The sequence below is a fragment of the Gadus chalcogrammus genome, chromosome 7, assembly GCF_026213295.1.
Source record: "Gadus chalcogrammus isolate NIFS_2021 chromosome 7, NIFS_Gcha_1.0, whole genome shotgun sequence".
In the NCBI taxonomy this organism is placed as follows: Eukaryota; Metazoa; Chordata; class Actinopteri; order Gadiformes; family Gadidae; genus Gadus; species Gadus chalcogrammus.
In genome coordinates, this window is record NC_079418.1 from 16,238,055 (window position 1) to 16,261,162 (window position 23,108).

A 23,108-nucleotide genomic window follows, 5' to 3' on the forward strand; every position below is an offset into this window, starting at 1 on the left:
AAATCAATGGTCATATCTTTTGTCTTTGAGTAAAGTACTGCATATATGTGAGGTGCTTATGCCAGTGGTGACCGGTTCCTGCTTCTACACAGTATGGTCAACCCTACCGTTGTGTCCTGTGTTTACAACACCACTCTCCTGTCCTGCCTAGCCCCGGAACCACGACAACTGAGGCATCACAATCACGCTTCATCACTTTTCATGTGAAATAAACCGTGATATGAAATTTAAAACTATAATTCAAGAATATAATTGTATCATATTGGCAGGTTTAGAGTAAATATCATACAGATTAATTAAGGATAAGCTTTGGGAAGGACATCCGTCATTCAGGGGCGGTTGCAGAAGGCCAATATCTCCCTCTAGCGGTGACTCTCCAAAGTGCTGAATTCTCTGTTCGTACTGCATTCTCAATCTTTCATAATGAAGCAGTGTGACCAGGGCCGTTGCACCAAATCCTGGGCCCCTATACTATAGGTACTGATGGACCCCCCTGCGCCAAGTTGTTGACGGGGGGGTGGGGGAGGTATGGAGCGATTGTTTTTTTTGCCATGGGCCCCCCCTCTGCCTTGGGCCCCCCCACAACTGTCTCCCTTGTCCCCGCAGTCCGTCGACCCTGAGTGTGACAATATGTTTTGAAATGTATGAACCATTGGTTTTCTTTCACCCTCCAGAGCTGATGAGGGGCTCTGGTAAGCTCTAATGGTAATTGTCAATTTTTTTTGGGGATTAATCAACTTGAATAATCAATACATGGATACGAGTGTGACGAAGGCTAGATGATCAAAGTAAATAACTGACGCTAAATCTGCCTGGTTCATTTCATTGTTGGAAAAAATATCTAGTCATGTATTTTGTCTTCTTTATGAAGACGAGTGCGACACTATGAAGCAAACGTGAAAATTGAGTTGGAATAGCTTTGTGAGACCCATTGGTAAATGATTTGCAGTCAACGAACGGTTTGAGGTTTGAGCCGACCAACAAATAAACACAGGGTCAATGACTTCTAGTCAATATTTAGAGTTGGTCTGACACAACATGATCCGTCCCTTTAGTTTCTTATTGAGAGTGAAACGCCAAAGGAGAGAGACTAAAGGCTGATATCTAGTTCTGCTACAGCCTACATCTTCACGGTGACTTCTCCCCTGTGTTCCCGGAGGCTCATGGTGAACATGAGGCTGGGCGGACAGGTGCTTTGGGTGCTGTGGGTGCTCGCGCTGCACGCCGCATTCGCTGCCGAAGGTGAGCCCCCCCCCCCCCCCCCCCTTAGAATACTGCTATTTCCCATTATGTATTTTTTACTTAATTTATTGATTGTTGAACTTTGCTGTACTTTCCAGTGGTCAGGGAGCATGACTTTCTGACTCATTTGTTTATTCATTCACACGCGCGAAAACAACAGAAGTGAAGGTGGCGTAAGAAATGAAGTAAGAATAGAGTGATGGAACCAACCAAAAAGGGCTTTTCGGGGAGACTGGCCCCACTGCCCCTCTGAATATTGTAGGCTGATGTTACAAAAGTGCCTTTCCACAGAGTCCTGTGAGGCGCGCTGTGGCGTCTTCGATGCGCAGCGGAGATGCCAATGTGACTCCATGTGCGTCTACCACCAAAGCTGCTGCCAGGACTTCCAGTCTGTCTGCCGAAGGAAAGGTGTGTTTTCTCATGGTTCTCATCTTATCTGAATTTGAATATTATTTGACCAACATCGAAATATATCGAGCAATTTATTCGTAGCTAAATTTAAAACACAACTGCAACATTTTCGTTGATCCTTAACCCGAAGCCCTCCTCCTCCGCTAGCCGCTCGCGGGGATACGTTCGGTAACCCGGATGACCTCTACCCAACGGGGAGTAGCATGGATGGGGCTGACGTTACCACCAGCATCACCCCCAGCCCCACCACCACCGGCGCTACCCCAGACCCCACCACCACCGGCGCTACCCCAAACCACACCACAAGGGCCCCCGTCGCCGCCTCCCCCTCGGACCCCGACCAAGTCTCTTGTAGCGGGCGGGCGTTCGACGCCTTCCTGCAGCAGAAGAACGGGTCCGTGTACGCATTCAGAGGTAGGCCTCATCCTGTAGGAGGTGTAGGCCTCGTTGAGTAGGAAGTAGGCCCCTTACAGTAGGAATTGGGTCTCGTCAAGTAGGAAGTAGGCCATGTCCAGGAAGAAGTAGGCCTCTTCAAGTAGGAAGTAGGCTCCGTCCAGAGGAAAGTAGGCCTCGTCCAGTAGGAGGTAGGCCTGGTCCAGGAGGAAGTATGCCTCGACCAGTAGGAAGTAGACCTCTTCCAGTAGGAAGTAGGCCCTGTACAGTGGGAAGTCGGCCTTGTCCAGTAGGAAGTAGGCCCTGTACAGTGGGAAGTGGGCCTTGTCCAGTAGGAATCTTCCAGTAAGAAGTAGGCCTCTACCAGTAGGAGGTAGGCCTCGTCAAGTAGGAAGTAGGCATCTTCGAGTAGGAAGTAGGCCCCATCCAGTAGAAGGTGAGCCTCTTCCAGTAGGAAGGAGGCCTTGTCCAGTAGGAAGGAGGCCTTGTCCAGTAGGAAGTAGGCCTTGTCCAGTAGGAAGGAGGCCTAGTTTGTTTTCCGGATCTGCTGGTTAGGTTGGTTTGCCGTTCTTTGTATTTCTAAATGCTGTCTGTGTATTCAGCAGCACCATATACGCACAATAGGTTTTAAACTAGAATTGATATACCATTTCATGTGCATCATATCTTATGACTATTAAAGGATACATATTATGGTGTTTTCCCAACAAGTAAACCTAGTATTTGAGTTCCAGAAATCATGTTTTTGAAGCTGTTTGCTGGAAATTGCGGAAAAAAACGTATGAGCTCATGAGCTATATTAATGTTTGGTTATGACCCAGTATAATATTGTATAACATACAATACACTCACAAATTGAATTATTATCCCAGGTGAATATTTCTTTGAGCTTGATGAGAGTTCGGTTCTGCATGGGAACCCAAAGCTTATCAAGGATTTTTGGGGGATCCATGGTCCAATCGACGCTGCTTTCACACGCATCAACTGCCAAGGAAAAAGCTACATCTTCAAGGTAAGTTTCCGACTAAAATGGTTTACCTTTCCCTGGGTTTTTTTAAGACGTAGAACTGTGGTAAAAAAAAATTGTTAGAAATAGAAGATAGGGGGGAAACTTTTATAAATCTAAGTCTAATTGTAAGAATATCCACAAATCTTTTCGAAATACAGATTTGGGAGAAAAAAATAAAGCTTTTGGCTAAATAAGTTCACAATTGAGTTGGTCGTTTTTTATTCATGGTAATAACTGTAGCAATAGAGTGATATTGGTGTAGTAGTTGGAGGCTGTAAACTGTAATAGGATGTCTGGAAGCTCATTAATTTACATTGCGTTGCTTCTCATAGGGGAATCAGTACTGGAGATTTGAGGGACATGTTTTGGATGACGATTATCCTCGGGACATCTCAGTGGGCTTTGAGAATATGCCCAGCGACGTTGATGCAGCCTTCGCTATACCAGCTCCAAGCCTCAGTGGGAAGGAGAAGGTCTACTTCTTTAAAGGTAAGTGGCGTGGTGAATTCATCCCTCTACCATGGCAGGCTGAAAGACTAAAGCCAGCACTGCTTTATTATACAACGAGGAAAACTACCGTAGGCCTATCTATAAGGCCCCCAATTTACATTTTGTCAAAATGTGGTTAAAAGATATTGTGGTGGGAATTCCAGAACCACGTCAATCATAAACTTGACCAAACTGGGTAAAATAAAGAGTCATCCGAACTTATAACAATTATGGTCATATATTTGGGTAATAACAGCATAATAACATACAACAATCATACAACAAACAATTGAACATATAACAATAATCGGAGGCCTAGATGGGAGTCCTCCCCACGTCTCTCCAAGAGCCCCACAAGGAGAATGTCAGTGCATTGGCCAATGGGGAGGGGGTTACTTACACAGTGGCACGGGTCTCAGAACTGCTGAGAACAGCTCTGCTCCCCACATGATGTGTGATGGAACAGTCCATCATGTTGTTGCCCCTTCATCATGTAAGCTCTGTCTCCTATTCCTTGCATTACCTAGCCACTCTACCTGTTCCTAACATTATCAAACGTTAACCCTTGTTCCCGGGCCAACCGGTCATGAGGGAGCAGAGATCCCCCAAATGCATTCTTGTACTTGATGAGAATACTGGAAACTCTGTCAATTCAGTAAACATTATTTGATTTGATAATTAACAATTATAATGTGGGGTCTCACCCCAGCTGCTCCCCCCGCGACCCGACCCCGGATAAGCGGACGAAAATGAGATGAGATGAGAGAATGTGGGGTCTCAGAGTGGTGACTTCTCAGTTAGACCCCGAGGGTGTCAGTGAAAAGGCATTATCAACAAATGGCAGCTACAAAAACAATGTGAAAACACATTTTTCCCATTACCATGTGTCCAGAAATGGCTGACATTTTTTCCATATATTATCGGTTTGGTCCTCAATTTCCAATGCTGCATAGGCCAATGTAAAATGCACGTGAAACAATGATATTAAAACAATTTTAAGCATTGGATTAGCTTGGTAGTGCAATGTTTCCTCATATGGTGAGGAGGACCCAGGGCCGATCATGTGACGAGTGCGACGGATATACCAGTTATACCTGTTGGTTTCCAACTACCTTCAACCTGTCTTCAGAATAAATCCAACGCCCTCAGCTGTCATGGGACACATTCTGCTTCACAATCTCACTCTGTGGGGGGGGGGAATAAAACACAAGAACGAAGAAGGTTGGAATGGCCTTCAAATAGAAATGATGAGGTTACCCTTGTGAGGTTTACTGGTAAAGGCCACTGACTGAATCATGTTATTATCTTCTGTTTTGTCTTTCAGGCGACCAGTATCATCAGTATGAGTTTAAATTCCAGCCCAGTCACGAGGAGTGTGTGACCATGACTCGATCGTCCCCATCCGTGAAGTTCACACACTACACCCAACTGTACCACGACCAGCTGCTGGAGGAGATGTTCGCAGAGCTCTTCAGGGGGCCTTGTACGTGTGTGTGTGTGTGTGTGTGTGTGTGTGTGTGTGTGTGTGTGTGTGTGTGTGTGTGTGTGTGTTAGCCAAGTGTGTGTAAGCAAAGTGTGTGTGTGTGTGTGTGTGTGTGTGTGTGTGTGTGTGTGTGTGTGTGTGTGTGTGTGTGTGTTTGTGTCATGCATGTGCATTTTTGTGGCTAGTGATTTATTTAATAGATGTATTATATGCATTTGTGTCAATTCCCCTCACATTGTATTCACAACCCTCTCTCTCTCTCTCTCTCTCTCTCTCTCTCTCTCTCTCTCTCTCTCTCTCTCTCTCTCTCTCTCTCTCTCTCTCTCTCTCTCTCTCTCTCTCTCTCTCTCTCTCTCTCTCTCTCTCTCTCTCTCTCTCTCTCTCAGTCCAGGGCCAGAGTAAAGGCCCTCGTCTGATCAGCAGTGATTGGCTGGGCATCAAGCCACCCATAGACGCCGCCATGGTGGGCCGGCTGTACCTCAGCCCCAAGTCCACGCCCACTACTCCGGTGGTTCGCCCATCCGGGGGACGGAGGGGCAGTAAGAAGCGGCGGGGCAGGGGGCATCGCAGGAGGAGCCGTCAGAGAGGCCGTCACAGCCGCTCAGTTATGCCAGACTTCTACAGTTACTTCCAAGGAGCCTTCTATGGAGACCTGAGCAGCGACAACTACGGCAGCGACTACTTCAGCAGCGACTACTACGCAAACAACTACGGCGCAGCGACCACCACCGCGCCCCCGGGGCTGGAGAGCCTGCCCGTTCAGAACGTCTATTTCTTCAAGAAAGGTAGGCCTTTCCCTGCCCAGTATTCACATCCCTGGTCACCTGGTCCACTACCCGTCAGTAGGCCTGGTCACCTGGTCCACTACCCGTCAGTAGGCCTGGTCACCTGGTCCACTGCCCGTCAGTAGGCCTGGTCACCTGGTCCACTACAAGTCAGTAGGCCTGGTCACCTGGTCCACTACCCGTCAGTCGGCCTGGTCACCTGGTCCACTACCCGTCAGTAGGCCTGGGCCTGGTCACCTGGTCCACTACCAGTCAGTAGGCCTGGTCACCTGGTCCACTACCCGTCAGTAGGCCTGGTCACCTGGTCCACTACCAGTCAGTAGGCCTGGTCACCTGGTCCACTGCCCGTCAGTAGGCCTGGTCACCTGGTCCACTACCAGTCAGTAGGCCTGGTCACCTGGTCCACTACCCGTCAGTAGGCCTGGTCACCTGGTCCACTACCCGTCAGTAGGCCTGGGGGTCACCTGGTCCACTACCCGTCAGTAGGCCTGGGCCTGGTCACCTGGTCCACTACCCGTCAGTAGGCCTGGGCCTGGTCACCTGGTCCACTACCCGTCAGTAGGCCTGGGCCTGGTCACCTGGTCCACTACCCGTCAGTAGGCCTGGGCCTGGTCACCTGGTCCACAGTTACCAAAGGCTTGTTGTCCCCATCTGCCGGCTCGGTCCTCGGCCACAGTGCAATGATGCTGCCGCCACAGTATCGGACCTGCGAACATGCAAACGTAAATCGTTGTATTACCTTGTGATTGGTCGAGAATCGACGAGGCTCGCTGGTAGTAGATGGAAACGGGTGAATGTTTTTGTTACATAATGGTAAGGTGAACCTGCCCGGGTCTACTGCCTCCCGAGCACTGTGGCTCCATGATGCCATGGTTTATGAGTGGGGCCTAAAGCATCTCCTCCCCCTGACAGATAAATACTACAGGGCCAACCTGAAGAGCAAGCGGGTGGACCGCGTCACGCCCCCCTACCCACGGTCCATCGCTAGTTACTGGCTGGGCTGTGACGCTGAAGAGCCTACAGCGTCCCGCGCGGAGAGGAGACGATGAGATGATCCACAAAATCATGATGGAGCAACACCAGATACTGAAGATCATGGAGATCATGGGAGATAATGAGCTACCAATACACGAAAATAAATGGAGATAGTCGTATAATATTATGAGAAGATAATATTATTGTCACTTTATTATATTAAAGTGACAATAATATGGGAGCTAAAATTATGAGATGTATTTTGTCAAGGCGTCGAGTTCATTATTTTGAGAATATTAGGCTATGTATTGACGGATTGAAACTGCTTATTTGCAAAACAAAGACAATGCTCTGAAAGTGACCCTTTCCACACTATAAAAGATTAAATAAAAACTAAATGAAACAAACTTGAACAAACCAATGCTAACACATGAGAGACCACTTTGAAATGCATTTAATTTCCTGTCTAGGATTAATAAACAACATGGTATCATCCTCTATTTCTCTCCACCACAGCTGTCTATCTCTCTCGGCTGATGGAGATCAACCACAGCCTCCTCTCAACAAAGATGAAAGCAGGAAGAATACAGTTGATAATAATAATCTTCAGATTATATTGATAATAATCTGAAGAAAACGGATAATATTTGTAATAATATTTTGTCCGCTTTTTAATGTAGGTGAGCTATTTAAATTTATTTAGGTGGAAAAAGACATGTCAGTAAAAGGCCCCGCTGGGATTCGAACCCAGGATCTCCTGTTTACTAGACAGGCGCTTTAACCATCTAAGCCACGGCGCCCCACGCTCCATTACGGGAAAAAAAGGGTTTATAAAATTAGACACAAGCTACTCTACATCTTTTATTTAAAAATATTCCCAAATAGTTACCGTGTAAATGTACAGCCCAGTGAAACACATTGATTAAATATTTTTTCCTTATAATTGGGTTAAAACAGGCCAGGTTGTGAAAGAGAAGATAATCGATCATCGCCTCCGAAGCGTCCAGATCTGAGTTTACTGAACCCTATGTCCTGGAAAGCTTCTTCTGATGGACCTCAAGGGGGTGCTTCGGGTGTTCGTTGTCGGTGCCAGCAGACAGCGTGTCTCCGTAACCATGGTTGTCTGAAACCAGACACCGGTAGAGGGGCAGTCCCGCCCCGGAGGAACCTCACTGCCGCACCGGCTTCCGACCGGCGGCGATCCGTGTTCGTTTTCCTCGGAGAAAAAGAGAGGAAGCCCCTCTGAGACGTCATCCCACTCGGGTATCACCGGGTCACATTGAAGTTCTTGGTTGCTGCACAACAGTCCCGTAAGCTCCAGGTTCCCGACCCGTTCCTCGGCGACGTCGTGATACAATGTGCGTCCAGAGTCCAGTCCGGGACAGCTGGGTGGACTCTGTTAGACCCGGAGACAGGGCTCGGTAGAAACGCAGAAGCAGTAGGGGTTGGGATATTTGGGGCCAGGAGCTCCACATGGTAGTGTCTGTGTGAGGGTATGAGGGAGGACTGCTGATGTTCAGGACAAGACTTTGGCGCAGATGTAGTTTTCTTGCCTTCAAAATAGCGCGCCCTTCGGTTCTGTAACCACAGTTGGGGATCACGTGGTACCATCAAGCAGATGCTTCGGTCAATGCTGTATTTTTTGTTACGCTTAAATGTAAACACAAACGTAACGAGAGGGCATTGCATTCCTGAATCTTTGGCTCTGACCGAGGAAAGACCTTCCTTCACCCCAGTCCGGGTCCTGGTCCTGGTCCAGGGAGAAGGTCCGCTCCAGATGGGCCCCGCTGAAGGCGGTCTGACGGCGTTTCTAGGGCCCCGCGCATCCTCCGAGCGAGGCCAAAGGTCGAGGGATGCTACTTTTTGGCTGGAAAAAAAAGTGGACTAGGATTAGATATTGCAATAAGCTATGACATGGCGTGTCGTTAATATAATACATGACTGTCGATTACAAAGAGACACGCCAAACGACGTAATATCAATGTAAAACTATGTAGACACAGTAGCAGCGCCAAATCATTATGATTGGGGCCGGGGGTGCTACTGTGTCTACATAGTTGTTTACCGCAGATCCTGTCACATTTTCACCACAGAAAGTATCTAGGCCTATGGATTTACAAAATAGTAGCTGTGAGCAAAAACAGGGCTGGATTGTGGAGTCACTGGACATACCAATAAGTGGAAGATACGTTTTCTTTCTGTACTTACAAAACATAATCCATCCCCATCCTACCAAAACATAGAACTTACATACACACAGGCTAAACGCTGACGGTGTGGTCGACCGACGCTAATATTTGTTCAAAGACTGGTGAGTATAGCCTACTCACCAGTCAACGTAGACTGATCCGCCTGTTGCTGTGATTGGCAGGGAGGTGAATTCCTTCAGATGACGAGGTTGTGCTTTTCTCCTAGCACGTGGTCGCCCGTGGAGGCACACTATTAGATAGCATTCCACGTTTCAACGTTGCTTCTCTCATTGAGGGTATCGACAACAGAGAAGACCAGATGCCGGCTCCAGATCTTTGGCCTGTTGATGATTGGATAGGGTTTTTGTGAGTCTGAATATGCTTTCCAGCATAGTGACGTGCAGGACTAACTGTCCATCAATCAATCCAATCAGGCATTTTGCTTCAGTCGCCCTATGAGCATTTGTGTTGGGCCAGACTCTCTGCTCCTGTTCTCCGGTTTTGACAGCCGGCATGGGTGAAGCTCCTTTCGATATGACATGGGCCGGCAATGTTATAGCTTGCATTGTATTGGCCTGTAATAGCCTGCATTCTAATAGCCTACATTGTAGTAGCCTACATTGTAGTAGCCTTCATTGTAGTAGCCTTCATTGTAGTAGCCTACATTGTAGTAGCCTTCATTGTAGTAGCCTACATTGTAGTAGCCTACATTGGAATAGCCTACATTGTAGTAGCCTGCAGATCACATTGGACGCTGACTACAGGTGCATTGCTGCTGAGTAGCGAAGGGCCTCATAGTCCTGCATGCACTACTAGAGTGAGGATGCGATCATTAAGATCACCAAGGAAAACAATGTCTGGATACCACAGTAATTACGGTTGTGTTCGTTGACCGAGGCTCGTCCGGGACACATGCGTTGCTTTTGAACGTGTAGGTGTGGGTTTGTGTGTGTGTGTGCATGTCTTTGGGTACATGCATGCTAATGCTAGTGTGTATCGTGTGCACACATATTGATTGATTTTGAATCTGTCCCTGTTTGTTGTTCTTTATAAGTGACATGTGGATGTGTGTGTGTGTGTGTGTGCACACATGTTTTCACGTGCGTGTGGATGTGTTTACAGTCTTCCCCTGTGAAGCAGGGGAGGCTGGACTGCTGAGCAGCAACCAGGATGTGTGCTCTCCTTTCCTTTGCACAGTTCCCTCTCCCCCTGGCAGGCAGGAGGTCCGGCGGGTATGTGTGAATGATGCTCTCTCTCCCTCACCTCCACACTTCCCTTCCTCCCAATATACACACCCTTCTTCCAGTAGCCCGCTCTTTGATCTGCAAACTTCACAATTCACATTTCCTGTCATCTTAAGAATTTTTTCTCTCAGTTATCCAAGGGGGTTTAGGGACCCATTACGGCCTTGCAGACCCTCCTTGTGGACCCTCCTTGCGTCCACCGCAAGGGCCTGGCGTGCGCCTCACAAAAATTGTAACCTCGCGTCGAGGCAACGCAGCGGCAAGGTCTGTGATTGGTCGGCTAACTAAAACCTGACGCAGAACCAAAAAAGGTTCAGGACCATGCGTCCATGCGGCAAAGTGACTGCATGGTCGTTGCGTCAACGTCAAACCATAACTCAGCCTTTAGTGTAAGCCCTGTGGTGTCCTGCTTAGTGCCTCAGCCCCTCCTCAGGCCACACATGCCTCTGTGGGGCTCGCAGAGGTAGAGACAACGTGTGACTCAAGCTTGGCTTCAGATAAAAGGAGGAGTGCTCCACATAGGAAGACAAGCACAAGACATGATTGAGTGCCTATACAGGGCTGATAAATAGATATAGGGCCCTGGATGGAATGTGCAGAGCGGAGGAAACCAGCGAATGTCGGTCGACGTCATCTAAAGCGGTGAGATATAGCAGATTTGTGTGACATCTTGGATGAAAGAGGAAAGGCCTTTGCAGAGCAGACGGGGACGGAATCCACTCTGGGACGGGCCTTCAGTGAGGCCTGAGCGGGGGAGAGGGGATGGCTGGGGGGGGAGAGTGGAGAAAAGGAAATAAAGTCAGACGTGTCAAAACCATAGTAAAGCAAAAGGAATATCGTCTGTTCAGTCCGAGCACGTCCTGAGCAATAAGTTATAGAAGATGAGTGTGTTACAACTGCAAGGACAAGCAGCTGAAAACGATAGCAGCATAAAACAATCTGCTTGATGACATTATGTTTGTCATTTCAGAGATATGTTCACACTGGAAGAAAAAAAGAATTATATATTTTTTTAAAGAAAATATTAATGTACAAATATGTGTGTACGAGTAAAGCCTTGTAATATAACATAATTATTTTAAATAGTATGCATATTCCTCTTGGTGACACGTTATTTCTCATTCCAATTTGGTTTTGCGAATGTTTCACATCCATAAAAACTCAGCAATATTGTTTCAGCTTGATAAAAGAAAGTTTACAATCAGACTATTTTTGTGTTGTCCACAGTATAGGATGTTTGATTTTGTATGTTCCTTTGTAAATGCTTTTAATGAGTTATAAAGTCGTAGCCTATGAAGTGAATCATGCACGTACAACCCAGTCTCACGCCGAAAGGTGTAATAGCTACGTTGATCCACAGAGGCACACCTGGTCTTGTTCCAATAAGGGCCCTGGGTTAACCGCCAGGCCCCCCGTCATGGTCGCAAATTATAGGGTGGGGTCTGTTGACTACCTTTATATATGATTGACGGCATCATCAAGTGATATGTTTGGAGGCTCTAGCCAAACCGTAAGTGATGGAATTAGTGGGTGATCTAGGGGTCTGGTATTCTTTGGAATGAGCTAAAGACATGGGGTCTTTTTTATACGATAGCGGGCCTAAAATGACTTGTGAATAACATAGAGACACCTCTCTAGGTCTCTTTTATATGAGTTAAGGCATCAAGTTCGGCCCAAATTGCAAATTGTCAAATGCCCCTTTGAAACGCATTTTAAACGCATCTGTTGCTAAAAATGTATCTAAATTCATAGACAAGAGGTAGAAACTTGGCCATTAGACTTTCAACCAGATGGCATCTTTGGATCGCTCTGTAAAAATCTTGGGTCTCTAAGCAAAAAGGCAGACCCTTACCCTAATCCTATCCCTAACCCTTACCCTAATTCTAACCATAACCCTAACCCTTACCCTAATTCTGACTGTAACCCTAACAGTAACCCTAATGGCACAGGCAAATAACTGCCAACCACGGTGTGTTGTGCAGGCCGTTGTGTGTTGTTAGTGGACCCATTCAAGGCAGATCCAAGAGTATATGTACATGTATCCCATTGGTCTTAGTTGCATTGTAGAGTAAACCAAAATAGACAACTGAGCCTGAAATCAATCTTTGATGCCCCAGTCTACAGAACCACAAGCCCCGCCTACATCAGGGCAAACTGCCCTCGACTTGATACAGGAATAGTTTCATGAGTATTACTTATTGATTTTAATTTGTGTCTTCAAATGAATAAAATAAAATTAATCAGACAATAAATATTGCATTAATTCAATGTTTGTCCTGCAAAGCAGTGGGGTGAACTAATTAGAGAACAACAAAGTTTTAAGGTAAGCGGGTCCTAGACCCCCCCACCCCCCATTGGAAAGGGTCTGGAGCATGGTCTGGAGCAGCTGCCACTGGACCCGAGGGTTGGGTCACTCTGGGTCCTGCCCCTTTCAGGGGTGGGACCTAACGGAGAAATAGCTCCTCATTCTGAATGGACAGGATACTTTACACTTTTTCTTGCACGGTGAGGCTGTTTCAAAAATTGAGCTGAGAATACCCTCTTCAACTTCTACTTCGCGATCAAATCCCAGGTAAACCAAACGACTGGAGGGGCTTATACATGATTCACCGCACAGTGTACGGCTAACAAAACAGTGTAGTCTGCTTTCAGTTCATTGCTACTATGTCAAAGGTCATGTGTTGTGGTAACTCATGTTAAAGTCATAGGTTGTTTTTTGACACTTGTATCGTACATAAACATTTACCTCAACTTAAATCCATAAAATGGAACCTATACCACCCGCGGGGTTTCTAGTATCAAACACGAAACGCCATCCACCACCTTGCAGCCTCGATAACGCATCCCTGTGCGGAGCAACTTTCAACCCTCGGGGAGTAGAATCTCTCTAAAAGGCTCTTGGTAGAATGTAACACCAGATCAACATTGTGTCAAGGCTAGCGAGCCATGAGCTGATCTATACATTGCGTGGAAAGTAGCCAAACATTGAGCAGAAGATACGGGGCGTTTCTGTGTATATGCTACGTAATCAACGTCCAAAACTACGCTTCCTGTAAAATAGGAAGGCAGGCAGTGCACTGACAGAAGCGGAGCTCAGGGCTTTGTGTCATGCGTGTTCCCCCCCCAGGATGTCTCGTGAACAGCTGGCAGTAGAGCGGGCGAGGAGAGCATTCTCAACCGGCAGGTCCAAACCGCTGGCGTACCGCATCCGTCAACTCAACAACCTTCGGCGGTTCCTCGTCGAGAGACAATCAGAGATCGCAGAAGCGGCCAAAAAAGATCTCAATAGGGTAGGTGAAGTTTCGCTCTACTCCAGTTTTCAATATGCAAAACAAAGCAACCCAAATATGGATGTGTCATTTCATGTCAAGCAGGACTAATAACACGAATTCCTTGTCACAGAGTGAAGTGGGAATCCAGCTCTTTGAAACGTTGGGCTTGGAATCAGAGATCCAACTGGTGATAAAGAACCTCAAAAAATGGGCTGCTCCCCGGGCGGTGGAGAAGAACCTGGTGACTCTGTCCGATACGCTGTACATCCAGCCCGAGCCACTGGGGGTCGTGCTGGTGATCGGAGCGTGGAACTACCCCTGGGCGGTCACCCTGTTCCCCCTGATAGGCGCCATCGCCGCAGGTACTGTGTGTGTGTGTGTGTGTGTGTGTGTGTGTGTGTGTGTGTGTGTGTGTGTGTGTGTGTGTGTGTGTGTGTGTGTGTGTGTGTGTGTGTGTCCCTTTAAACATCACCATATATTGCATCATTCTCCTCCACGCACCTGAGGGCCAAAGGCTATTCTGCATGAACTTTATACGCACTATTGCAATTAAAGGACTCACGCAGACACAGGTGTGTGCGAGTCTCGTGTATGTTGGTTTGGTTTGGTGATTCTTGTCAATGTGCGTGTGTGTTTTCAGCCTCTCATATCAGTGACTTGGTGCTCAAAGGTCAAAGTAGCTTTCTTAGCACTGGGCGAGTTGGTGAGAGAGTCGGGAACTGGCTTTGGGCTAATCGTACCTCTGCCATTCTTGCATAATTTATTTATTTATTTATATGCGCAAAGGCCGCCTTGTAGCCAAACACCTCTCAGTTATCCAGTCTTTGTTACATAAACCAGCGACAGGGGGCTGGGTGTTAGCATTAGACTAATAGAATTGAACAAGCATGTTGCTCAATGCAATGCATACCTGATATATTATGCTACACTAATAACACCAAGCATACCAGATATAGGCCCTAACAATATGAGTTAGAAGCAGATAGTATTGTTAATGTATTGAGGGGAGAACCCTGGTCTGGAAACACAGTAGCTCGTTCCTTCTAGTGAATTAGGGAATAGTATACAATTGCATGGTCTGGAAACGGTTGTGAGATGTTCATATATTTAATATTGTATTAAAAATGTGTTTGTGTGTGTGCAGGTAATGCAGCTGTGGTGAAACCCTCTGAGGTGTGTGTTCACACCTCTAAGGTCATGGAGGAACTACTTAACGCCTACCTCGACAAGGTACTGGTCTCCGTCTCATCGCTGTCTCCATGACCCTCAGTCTTTCATTACTTTTTCAATGGATTCATTTGAAGGGATTCATTGTGGCCACCCCATAATAACCCCGTCCAGCCAACACTTGAATACGGCCCATGTTCGTATGGAAATAATTGTAAGTCGTGTCTTGCCCTCCTTGCCATGGGGCCCCTGGGTGTGGCCCTAGCTAATGCCGCGTTTCCACTGCAGGGTGCGGAACGGATCGGATCGCAAAGGTGCGGGTCGGGTCGCGTTTCCACCGCCAAAAGTGGGCGTGACCCTGACTTTGCCGTACCCGTTCCGGCCCCATTCTCGGGACTCCTCCGTTGCGGTACCCAAAACGAGACCAGACGCCTGAAAGGGTCCCGTGAAATTCTCGCTACACCCCCCCTCCGTTGATTGGTCGACAGAATCGTCACTTCCGGGTGACGCGGGGATAAAAACAAACAAACAGTTGCCTCGAGGTATTATTCTTTACAATTAACATGTCGCGTAAAAAGCTTGCTTGGGCGAACAAGGAGGTGGAGACGTTCGTCTGCATTCTTGGGGAGGAAGACGTTGTTTACGATGTTTACGTAGCTGCCGCGGCGATCGACATCCGGCCTACCACCAAGGGTACTGTCGGCAGTGGAAACGCGACCTCGGAACTGAGCTGGGCTATACCGCCCCCTCCCTACCGCACCTTTGCGATCCGATCCGTTCCGCACCCTGCAGTGGAAACGCGGCATTAGGGGCCCCTGACAGAATCTGATCGTCTGCAGGTCAACTTGAATTGGCTAAGTGTATAAAAGACAATCCAGATGTTTTCCCCTCACGTCCCGCATACAGCAAACAATGGGGCCACCTGACTCTTAGTGCCAACATTTATAGTCCCTGTGTCTGCATGTCCTCGTGTCCGTCACACTGGGGCAGCTGATTATAGCTGTACAGACCCCAGTAGCATTAAGGCCCTGCTCCTCCTGTCCCCAACACCGGGGCAGCTGATTAAAGGAGTGGAGACCCCAGTAGCAGTAAGGCCCTGCTCCCCGTGTCCAGGAGCTGTACCCGGTGGTGACGGGCGGCGTCCAGGAGACCCAGGAGCTGCTGAAGCAGCGCTTCGACCACATCGTCTACACCGGCAACTCCGTGGTGGGTCGCATCGTCATGGAGGCTGCGGCCAAACACCTGACCCCCGTCACCCTGGAGCTGGGGGGCAAGAGCCCCTGCTACATCGACAAGGACTGTGACATCCCTTTGGCCTGCAGGTCAGCACACTCGCCCGCCTCCCCTTCCTTCATTCCTCCAACCTTCCTTCTGGCACCTCTCCAGGAGATGACCTACTTTGTGTCTCTTTCCTTCCTACTTTGTTGCACACTACCTTTCCTTTCTTTCTTTCTTTCTGTCTTTCTTTCTTTCTTTCTTTCTTTCTTCGGTCTCTTTCTTCCTTCCTTTATTGCTCCATTCCTTCCTTCCTTTGTTGACCTCTTCCTTCCTTTGTTGCTCCCTCCCTTCCTTCTTTCATTCCTTCCTTGTTCCCTTATTCCTCCCTCTTTTTCCCCTTTCTTCTCTTCTGTCGTTCAGTTATTTCCGACCCTTCCGAAGTATGAACCGGTGTTTTGGACCATAGAGCTTGTCATGACCGCTCCCCTGGTCTGCAGGCGCGTGACCTGGGGGAAGTTCACCAACTGTGGCCAGACGTGCATCGCTCCGGACTACGTGCTGTGTGAGGCCAGCATCCAGGACCGCGTCATCGACGAGATGAAGAAATGCATCAAGGTAGAGAGGAGGCGTGTACAGTCTGTCGGGGCCTGCTGCTCCTCACCGAGTGTGTTCTGTGGGCCTCGTAACCTTAACGCTCACTTAGATTCTCCAAATCTCTTCTCTGTGGGTGATCCGCAGAGCTCCCTGCCTCCACACGGCTCGTGAACACGGCAGCCGGGGGAGTGGTTGGAGTGTGAGTGGTTCAAGCCGGTCCGATACTAATGGGTCATTGATTTCCCTGCTCTTAGGAGTTCTACACGGACGACCCTAAGAGCTTCCTGGACTATGGACGCATCATCAACGAGCGCCACTTCAGGAGGATCCTGGCCATGACGGAGGACAGCATGGTTGCTGTGGGAGGAGAGAGCGACCACACTGAGTGCTACATAGGTACTTGTGTGGGACTACCACCTAGAGCCTGATGGGTAGACCTCAGACCACACCGAGTGCTACATAGGTACTCCTGTGGGACTACCACCTAGAGCCTGATGGGTAGACCTCAGACCACACCGAGTGCTACATAGGTACTCCTGTGGGACTACCACATAGAGCCTGATGGGTAGACCTCAGACCACACCGTGTGCTACATAGGTACTCCTGTGGGACTACCACCTAGAGCCTGATGGGTAGACCTCAGACCACACCGTGTGCTACATAGGTACTCCTGTGGGACTACCACCTAGAGCCTGATGGGTAGACCTCAGACCACACCGAGTGCTACATAGGTACTCCTGTGGGACTACCACCCATCCAACCGACTCTCGCATCATTGTACAACACGCCGCGGTCCGTACGTCCTCCCTGGGTGGAGGTCCTCCCTGGGTGGAGGTCCTCTCTGGGTGGAGGTCCTCTCTGGGTGGAGGTCCTCTCTGGGTGGAGGTCCTCACAGGGTGGAGGTCCTCGCAGGGTGGAGGTCCTCACAGGATGGAGGTCCTCCCTGGATGGAGGTCCTCCCTGGGTGGAGGTCCTCCCTGGGTGGAGGTCCTCCCTGGGTGGAGGTCCTCTCTGGGTGGAGGTCCTCCCTGGGTGGAGATTCTGGAGTTGTAAAGAGAGAGAGCACGAGATGAAGATGGAAACTAAACAACGTAAAAAACCTCCCTCCCTCCCTCCCTCCCTCCCTCCCTCCTTTCCCTCCCTCCCTCCTTTCCCTCCCTCCCTCCCTCCCTCCCTCCCTCCCTCCCTCCCTCCTTTCCCTCCCTCCCTCCCTCCCTCCCTGTGTACTCCAACATTGAGAACAGCAAGGGGGATTCCCTGAACCAATCAGGGAAAAGATGAATTAGCAGGGAGCACTGAATCCAAATAGTCCGCTACAGAGTGCAGAGTGCACACAGTGTGCACAAAGTTCACCCACTGATAGCTCACCAAGGTATTACAACAGATATCACTCAAATGAGATATCTTACCTAGATCCACTGTAGCTGTTGGGTAGCTGTGGGTCCAGGCTTTAGACCTCCTGGGTCTAGATCTACTGTAGCTGTGGGTCCAGGCTTCAGACCTCCTGGGTCTAGATCCACTGTAGCTGTGGGTCCAGGCTTCAGACCTCCTGGGTCTAGATCCACTGTAGCTGTGGGTCCAGGCTTTAGACCTCCTGGGTCTAGATCCACTGTAGCTGTTGGGTAGCTGTGGGTCCAGGCCTTTACGATACAGTGTCATTTGTATCGTAAGAAGGATTTCCTACAGTTCCAGTTGCCTTTATCCCAGATTACGTTTTTTTCAATATTTTATTCAACAGTATTATACAATAAGTTATTAAGAAATGTATAGATGAATGAACGGATTTGAAGGCTGACGATGGTGGACAAGTTATTCAGAGTCTGTTCATTTGCTTGTGATCATAGCAAAGTGCTTAAAACCAAAATGCAGTTGTTTTGATGTTTTAAGATTTTTATAAAGTGCATATCCAAGGTTGCTCTGTGTTGACCACCCGGACGTAATGCAGGAGAGTGGAGCTCAGAGGAAACGGGGTCAAATGTACAAAGTGATGCCAAGACTTGCCAAAACCAGTCTTGCAAATATTTATTTTAGGGATGATCATGACCGTTGGTTTACCGCTGTCAAAGGTGGTCTAAGGCTGCAACCCACCTTAACAGTTCACTAGCGTTGACCTGTTCGCTAGCGTTGAGCTGTTCACTAGCATTGACCTGATTAGCGTTGACCTGTTCACTGACGTTGACATGTTCACTGACGTTGACCTATTCACTACCGTTGACGTATTCAGTAGCGTTGGCCGGTTCCTTAGCGTTGGCCGGTTCCCCTATCCCAAACATTGGATGCATCAGGATTTAGGCCTGGAAATCGATCTTCCAATGTCAGGCAGAACACTGTGTAATATTGAGTAATGACCAAAGGTTCGACATTTTATCATAAAAATCTGTAATCAAAGTCAACTGTTGTTGATGTTTCAGCCCCGACCATTCTGCGGGACGTGAAGGCTGGGTCAAAGGTCATGCAGGAAGAGATCTTCGGTCCGCTGCTTCCGATCGTGCCGGTGAGCGGACTGGAAGGGGCCATCGACTTTATCAACCAAGGAGAGAAATCCCTCGTGATCTACGTATTCTCCACCGACAAGAAGGTAACACACGCACATGTACACGCAAACGCACTCTCATGGAATCGAGAACAGCACTGTACATTTGATCCCATGGAAAGTCTTTGTATGTGCAAAAAACAATCCATTCTTTCAACGATGTGCCTTTTTGTTTGCATTGACACCAAAATATTATCTTTTTGAAAGAAATCATATTTTTGAAACGCAAACGACATGCATGGAGTTTGGAACTGCAGTTGACAAATTTGATGTACATTATCTTTTATGGTGACAGTAGATTTATAACATTCCATAGTGCAAAGTACATTTCTAAATTCTGCGTCGAACCAAGTGCACACTTTGGTCCTATTGTGTGCACACATCATCCCCACCTTCACGTCAACACAAACCGCAGGGATGACGGGGCTCTCTCTCCCCAGCTGATCAATCGACTGATCGAGGAGACGTCTAGTGGAGCAGTTTTGGCCAACGACTGTCTGGTGCACTACTCAGTCAGTTCCCTGCCTTTCGGTGGAGTAGGTGAGTACGGCTGTCATGCTACGGGAACATGATTATACTGTCTTTAAAGACCCCCCCCCCCCCCCGCCATCCTATGTTGCACGGTACTGGGAAAGCCCTTGGTTATGGGGTCCAGTTTCAAACCACGCAGCTCTGCATCGCTGGCGGGATGAATTCATGCAGTAAACGAAAATACAAATAATGGGTAGTAACGCATAAAGGTGGCTTCCTCGTGAATCTGGTCACTTCTGAGTGACCAGAAGTGACCAGACCCTTACCCTAACCCTTTTTTAACAACCTATAAAAACCATTACATGCTAACAAAACAAACTAAAGAATGTGATGCCAGCTAGTAGTTAGTATTATGGAACCACAAAAGAATGTTACAAGGTAGAGCTCTCTAATGATGATACAGTTGTTGTCACTGGACAAGAATGACCCACAAATCCTCAGACCAATCAATATCCAACACACTCAACCCGCTCTGGTCTCCTGCCCTCCACAGGAAACAGCGGCATGGGCTGCTACCACGGCAAGTTCAGCTTCGACCAGCTCAGCCACCTGCGGAGCTGCATGGTCCGGCCGCTGAAGAACGAGGGGATGAACAGCATGCGCTACCCCCCACACACCCTCGGCAAGCTGGGCTGGGCGCGCTTCTTCCTGGTCCAGGCCCCCGACCTGGCCTTGATGGGCCGCGTGGGAGCTCTGGCGGTGCTGGTGGCCGTGGCCGGCTTCCTGATCAATGTGAGTACCCTCACCCCACCCTGTACCCCAGGTTTGGGACGCGCACCCCAAAAAACTGAGCTGACCTGGCTTCCTACAGACGCCCTCCCGTGAACATCACTGCAGCGATTGCTTTCATGTGTGCACTGATGCTGCTGTGCAGTTTGTGCAGACTAATTGTGCGTTGAAAAAAACAATCGGTGCATATATCAGACCTTTGTTCATTTGGTTTTCTGTATTTCCAAAAATGGTCTTTCGCACAAAAATAGGTTGGAGGTGGACTGATGCAGCATCATGTCACCTATCCACTGTTGGCTGATCCACTTCCATTACATTCAGGATTAAATATCACATGTACGAGTTTTCAGCCTAAATGCTGGCCTCTTGTATTTTATTTATGGTATGTTACTAAATAGTAGACTAGCCTCACAGGGGAATATATTTCGCAGTCTATTAATGTGTTTTCTGTTGTCCAAAGTAAATAGGCCTACTATGATTATTTCTTGTTATATATTTGCGTAGCATTAGTCTATTGTATAGAAACATGTATTATCAGGACAAAATTATAATTAAATGATCAACACAGAACAGGAAGAATGTATTTCATTCGATTCCTCTTCCATGAAAAGGGGAACCGTCTGTCGGCTTCTAGAGCAGAGTTAAAGCAGTATTGGTCTAAAGCAGTATTGGTCTAAAACAAAATTTGGTCTAAAGCAGTATTGGTAATGGTATAAAGCAGTATTGGTCTAAAGCAGTATTGGTCTAAAGCAGTATTGGTCTAAAGCAGTAATGGTCTAAAGCAGTATTGGTAATGGTCTAAAGCGGTAATGGTCTAAAGCAGTAATGGTCTAAAGCAGTAATGGTCTAAAGCAGTATTGGTCTAAAGCAGTATTGGTCTAAAGCAGTAATGGTCTAAAGCAGTATTGGTCTAAAGCAGTAATGGTCTAAAGCAGTAATGGTCTAAAGCAGTAATGGTCTAAAGCAGTATTGGTATAAAGCAGCTCACTGTAGTAAAGGCTTTAACCAGGGCTTGCTCTCTGTGATGGAGCCTGCAGCTTCTTTCCAACTTCTCATCCCAACACCGTGGACCTGGTTCTTAACTGTTCTTAACTGGTTCATACTATTGATGCACATACTGTTATTGACTGGTTCATACTATTTATACATATACTCTTCTTAAGAACTCTGGTTCATACTATTAATACAGACAGATACTGTTCTTAAGAACTCTATTTTGCTCTATTGATACAGATACATTTCTTAAGAACTCTAGTTTGTACTATTGAAGCGGATAATGTTCTTATGAACTGATTGAATCTGCTTATGATCACGTTGGAAGGAGAGTAAATCAGGTGTCATACGACACCTTATCTCCATGTGTGTGTGTGTGTTTTTTTCTCTCTCTCGACCCATCCTCTAGGTGTAATGGGTCTGTGTGTGAATACTGGCAGGATAGCTGGATAGCTTTCAGTGTGGACACCGCCAATCGGATGAACGCTTGGAGGAAGTCGATGGACAAACCCCTCTCAGCGTGTGGGACTATTTAGCTATTTGGGAGCAGGCTGTTTCCGGCAGGCTGTTTTATGAAACCCAAGCGTTCATTCGGAAAGTAACTCGGCTGATTCTTGAAATGTTTGGGTTTAGCAAAACAAAATGACAAATGTACGAGACGTAGCTCCATATCCAGCCCCATCTCTTCAGTGGTTGTCGAATGTACAGGCGAGCTGTACCCAGAATGTCGTTCGGTAGTCAACAGTTAATAGGGTCCCCTCCCGTCCTACACAGAACAGTGGGTACTTCTTACGGTAGTGTTCTTCCTCAATATTTTGCACTTCCACTGCACTCAGCAATACACTCGCCGAGTGGGAAACAGCTGAATGGTGATCGAGAAAACCGCAGGGCCGACACGCACACACTGTGTGTGTGTGTGTGTGTGTGTGTGTGTGTGTGTGTGTGTGTGTGTGTGTGTGTGTGTGTGTGTGTGTGTGTGTGTGTGTGTGTGTGTGTGTGTGTGTGTGTGTGTGTGTGTGTGTGTGTGTGTGTGTGCGTAATAATGGTGCATGTTTATCTCCTGCTTCCCCAGGCCTATTTGCTGTGAGGAGAAACTGACTCGTCTTCAAGAGGATCTGGAGAAGGTTTCAGCAAAGTGACCATGAAGGTTTCAGCTACATGACCTTGATATACGGGAGAACTGTTTGATTTTTATTTATTTTTTTGAAGACAAACAATTTGTTGATTGTCTTCAATCAACAAATTAAAATTTGCTTTCTCATTGCAATGGTATGATGGAGCTTTGCATTCATATAATCATCTCTGAAGGATCAGATAGCCCAATCGCTATTTCAGTAGTACTTTCATTTAATGTTGACATTGGCAGAAACATACCGCTGGCCAGGGGCATAAAGATTGTTTTAATCCAACCTGTAATTGAAGGTCTAGCAACTGGAATGCTATTTTTCAGCATGTAAATGATTTTTTAAATATCCATATGCAATTATATAGTATCAGTAAGAGTGTAATGGATTCTTAAAGTAGTGTATGTATGGGTGTTAAGAGTGTAATGGATTCTTAAAGTAGTGTATGTATGGATTTTAAGAGTGTAATGGATTCTTAAAGTAGTCTATGTATGGGTGTTTAATTTATGCTTCTTAAAATATTTGAGTGTCTACACAGATTTTTCTGTCAGAATGAAAGTTAATCCTATACCATCCAGGCATGGTAAATAAATGGTCCAGTAACCTTTCAATAATGAAACCGTAATTACTAAATCCATTTATAACGTGTATTCTAATAAATATTGAGGAACTTGTATCGTGTAATTTATTTGACTCTTGACCACAGAGAAGGTACCTTTCATTTCAA

At 47.3% G+C, this 23,108-nt stretch overlaps 2 protein-coding genes and 1 non-coding gene across 3 annotated transcripts; 2 read left to right on the forward strand and 1 right to left on the reverse strand.

The window, feature by feature from the left end:
- Nucleotides 1-1,013: 1,013 nt before the first annotated feature.
- On the forward strand, nucleotides 1,014-7,311 carry vtnb (vitronectin b). Its single transcript, XM_056593972.1, has 8 exons — nucleotides 1,014-1,242; nucleotides 1,534-1,650; nucleotides 1,801-2,067; nucleotides 2,919-3,058; nucleotides 3,388-3,544; nucleotides 4,869-5,027; nucleotides 5,414-5,812; nucleotides 6,725-7,311. The coding sequence occupies exons 1-8, from the start codon at nucleotides 1,164-1,166 to the stop codon at nucleotides 6,859-6,861; spliced, it is 1,455 nt and encodes a 484-aa protein (XP_056449947.1). The 5' UTR covers nucleotides 1,014-1,163; the 3' UTR covers nucleotides 6,862-7,311.
- A 202-nt stretch (nucleotides 7,312-7,513) lies between these two features.
- trnat-agu (transfer RNA threonine (anticodon AGU)) lies at nucleotides 7,514-7,587 on the reverse strand. Its single transcript has one exon. It is a non-coding gene; the product is annotated as a tRNA-Thr (tRNA).
- A 4,984-nt stretch (nucleotides 7,588-12,571) lies between these two features.
- Nucleotides 12,572-22,462, forward strand: LOC130385466 (aldehyde dehydrogenase family 3 member A2-like). The gene is made up of 11 exons (XM_056593973.1): nucleotides 12,572-12,792; nucleotides 13,348-13,510; nucleotides 13,623-13,854; nucleotides 14,637-14,722; nucleotides 15,773-15,981; nucleotides 16,375-16,492; nucleotides 16,726-16,867; nucleotides 18,883-19,049; nucleotides 19,445-19,544; nucleotides 20,029-20,267; nucleotides 22,330-22,462. The coding sequence occupies exons 2-11, from the start codon at nucleotides 13,349-13,351 to the stop codon at nucleotides 22,342-22,344; spliced, it is 1,470 nt and encodes a 489-aa protein (XP_056449948.1). The 5' UTR covers nucleotides 12,572-12,792; nucleotide 13,348; the 3' UTR covers nucleotides 22,345-22,462.
- The last annotated feature ends 646 nt before the right edge of the window (nucleotides 22,463-23,108 follow it).

What these genes read in the sequence shown, in the direction of transcription:
- vtnb (XM_056593972.1), top strand. Translation starts at nt 1,164, where the DNA reads ATGGTGAACATGAGGCTGGGCGGACAGGTGCTTTGGGTGCTGTGGGTG. An exon ending in GAAAAAGCTACATCTTCAAG is followed by an intron (nt 3,059 to 3,387) that starts GTAAGTTTCCGA and finishes TGCTTCTCATAG; the next exon opens with GGGAATCAGTACTGGAGATT. An exon ending in CGTCTATTTCTTCAAGAAAG is followed by an intron (nt 5,813 to 6,724) that starts GTAGGCCTTTCC and finishes TCCCCCTGACAG; the next exon opens with ATAAATACTACAGGGCCAAC.
- LOC130385466 (XM_056593973.1), top strand. Translation starts at nt 13,349, where the DNA reads ATGTCTCGTGAACAGCTGGCAGTAGAGCGGGCGAGGAGAGCATTCTCA. An exon ending in CCACACTGAGTGCTACATAG is followed by an intron (nt 16,868 to 18,882) that starts GTACTTGTGTGG and finishes TTGATGTTTCAG; the next exon opens with CCCCGACCATTCTGCGGGAC. An exon ending in CCTGCCTTTCGGTGGAGTAG is followed by an intron (nt 19,545 to 20,028) that starts GTGAGTACGGCT and finishes TGCCCTCCACAG; the next exon opens with GAAACAGCGGCATGGGCTGC.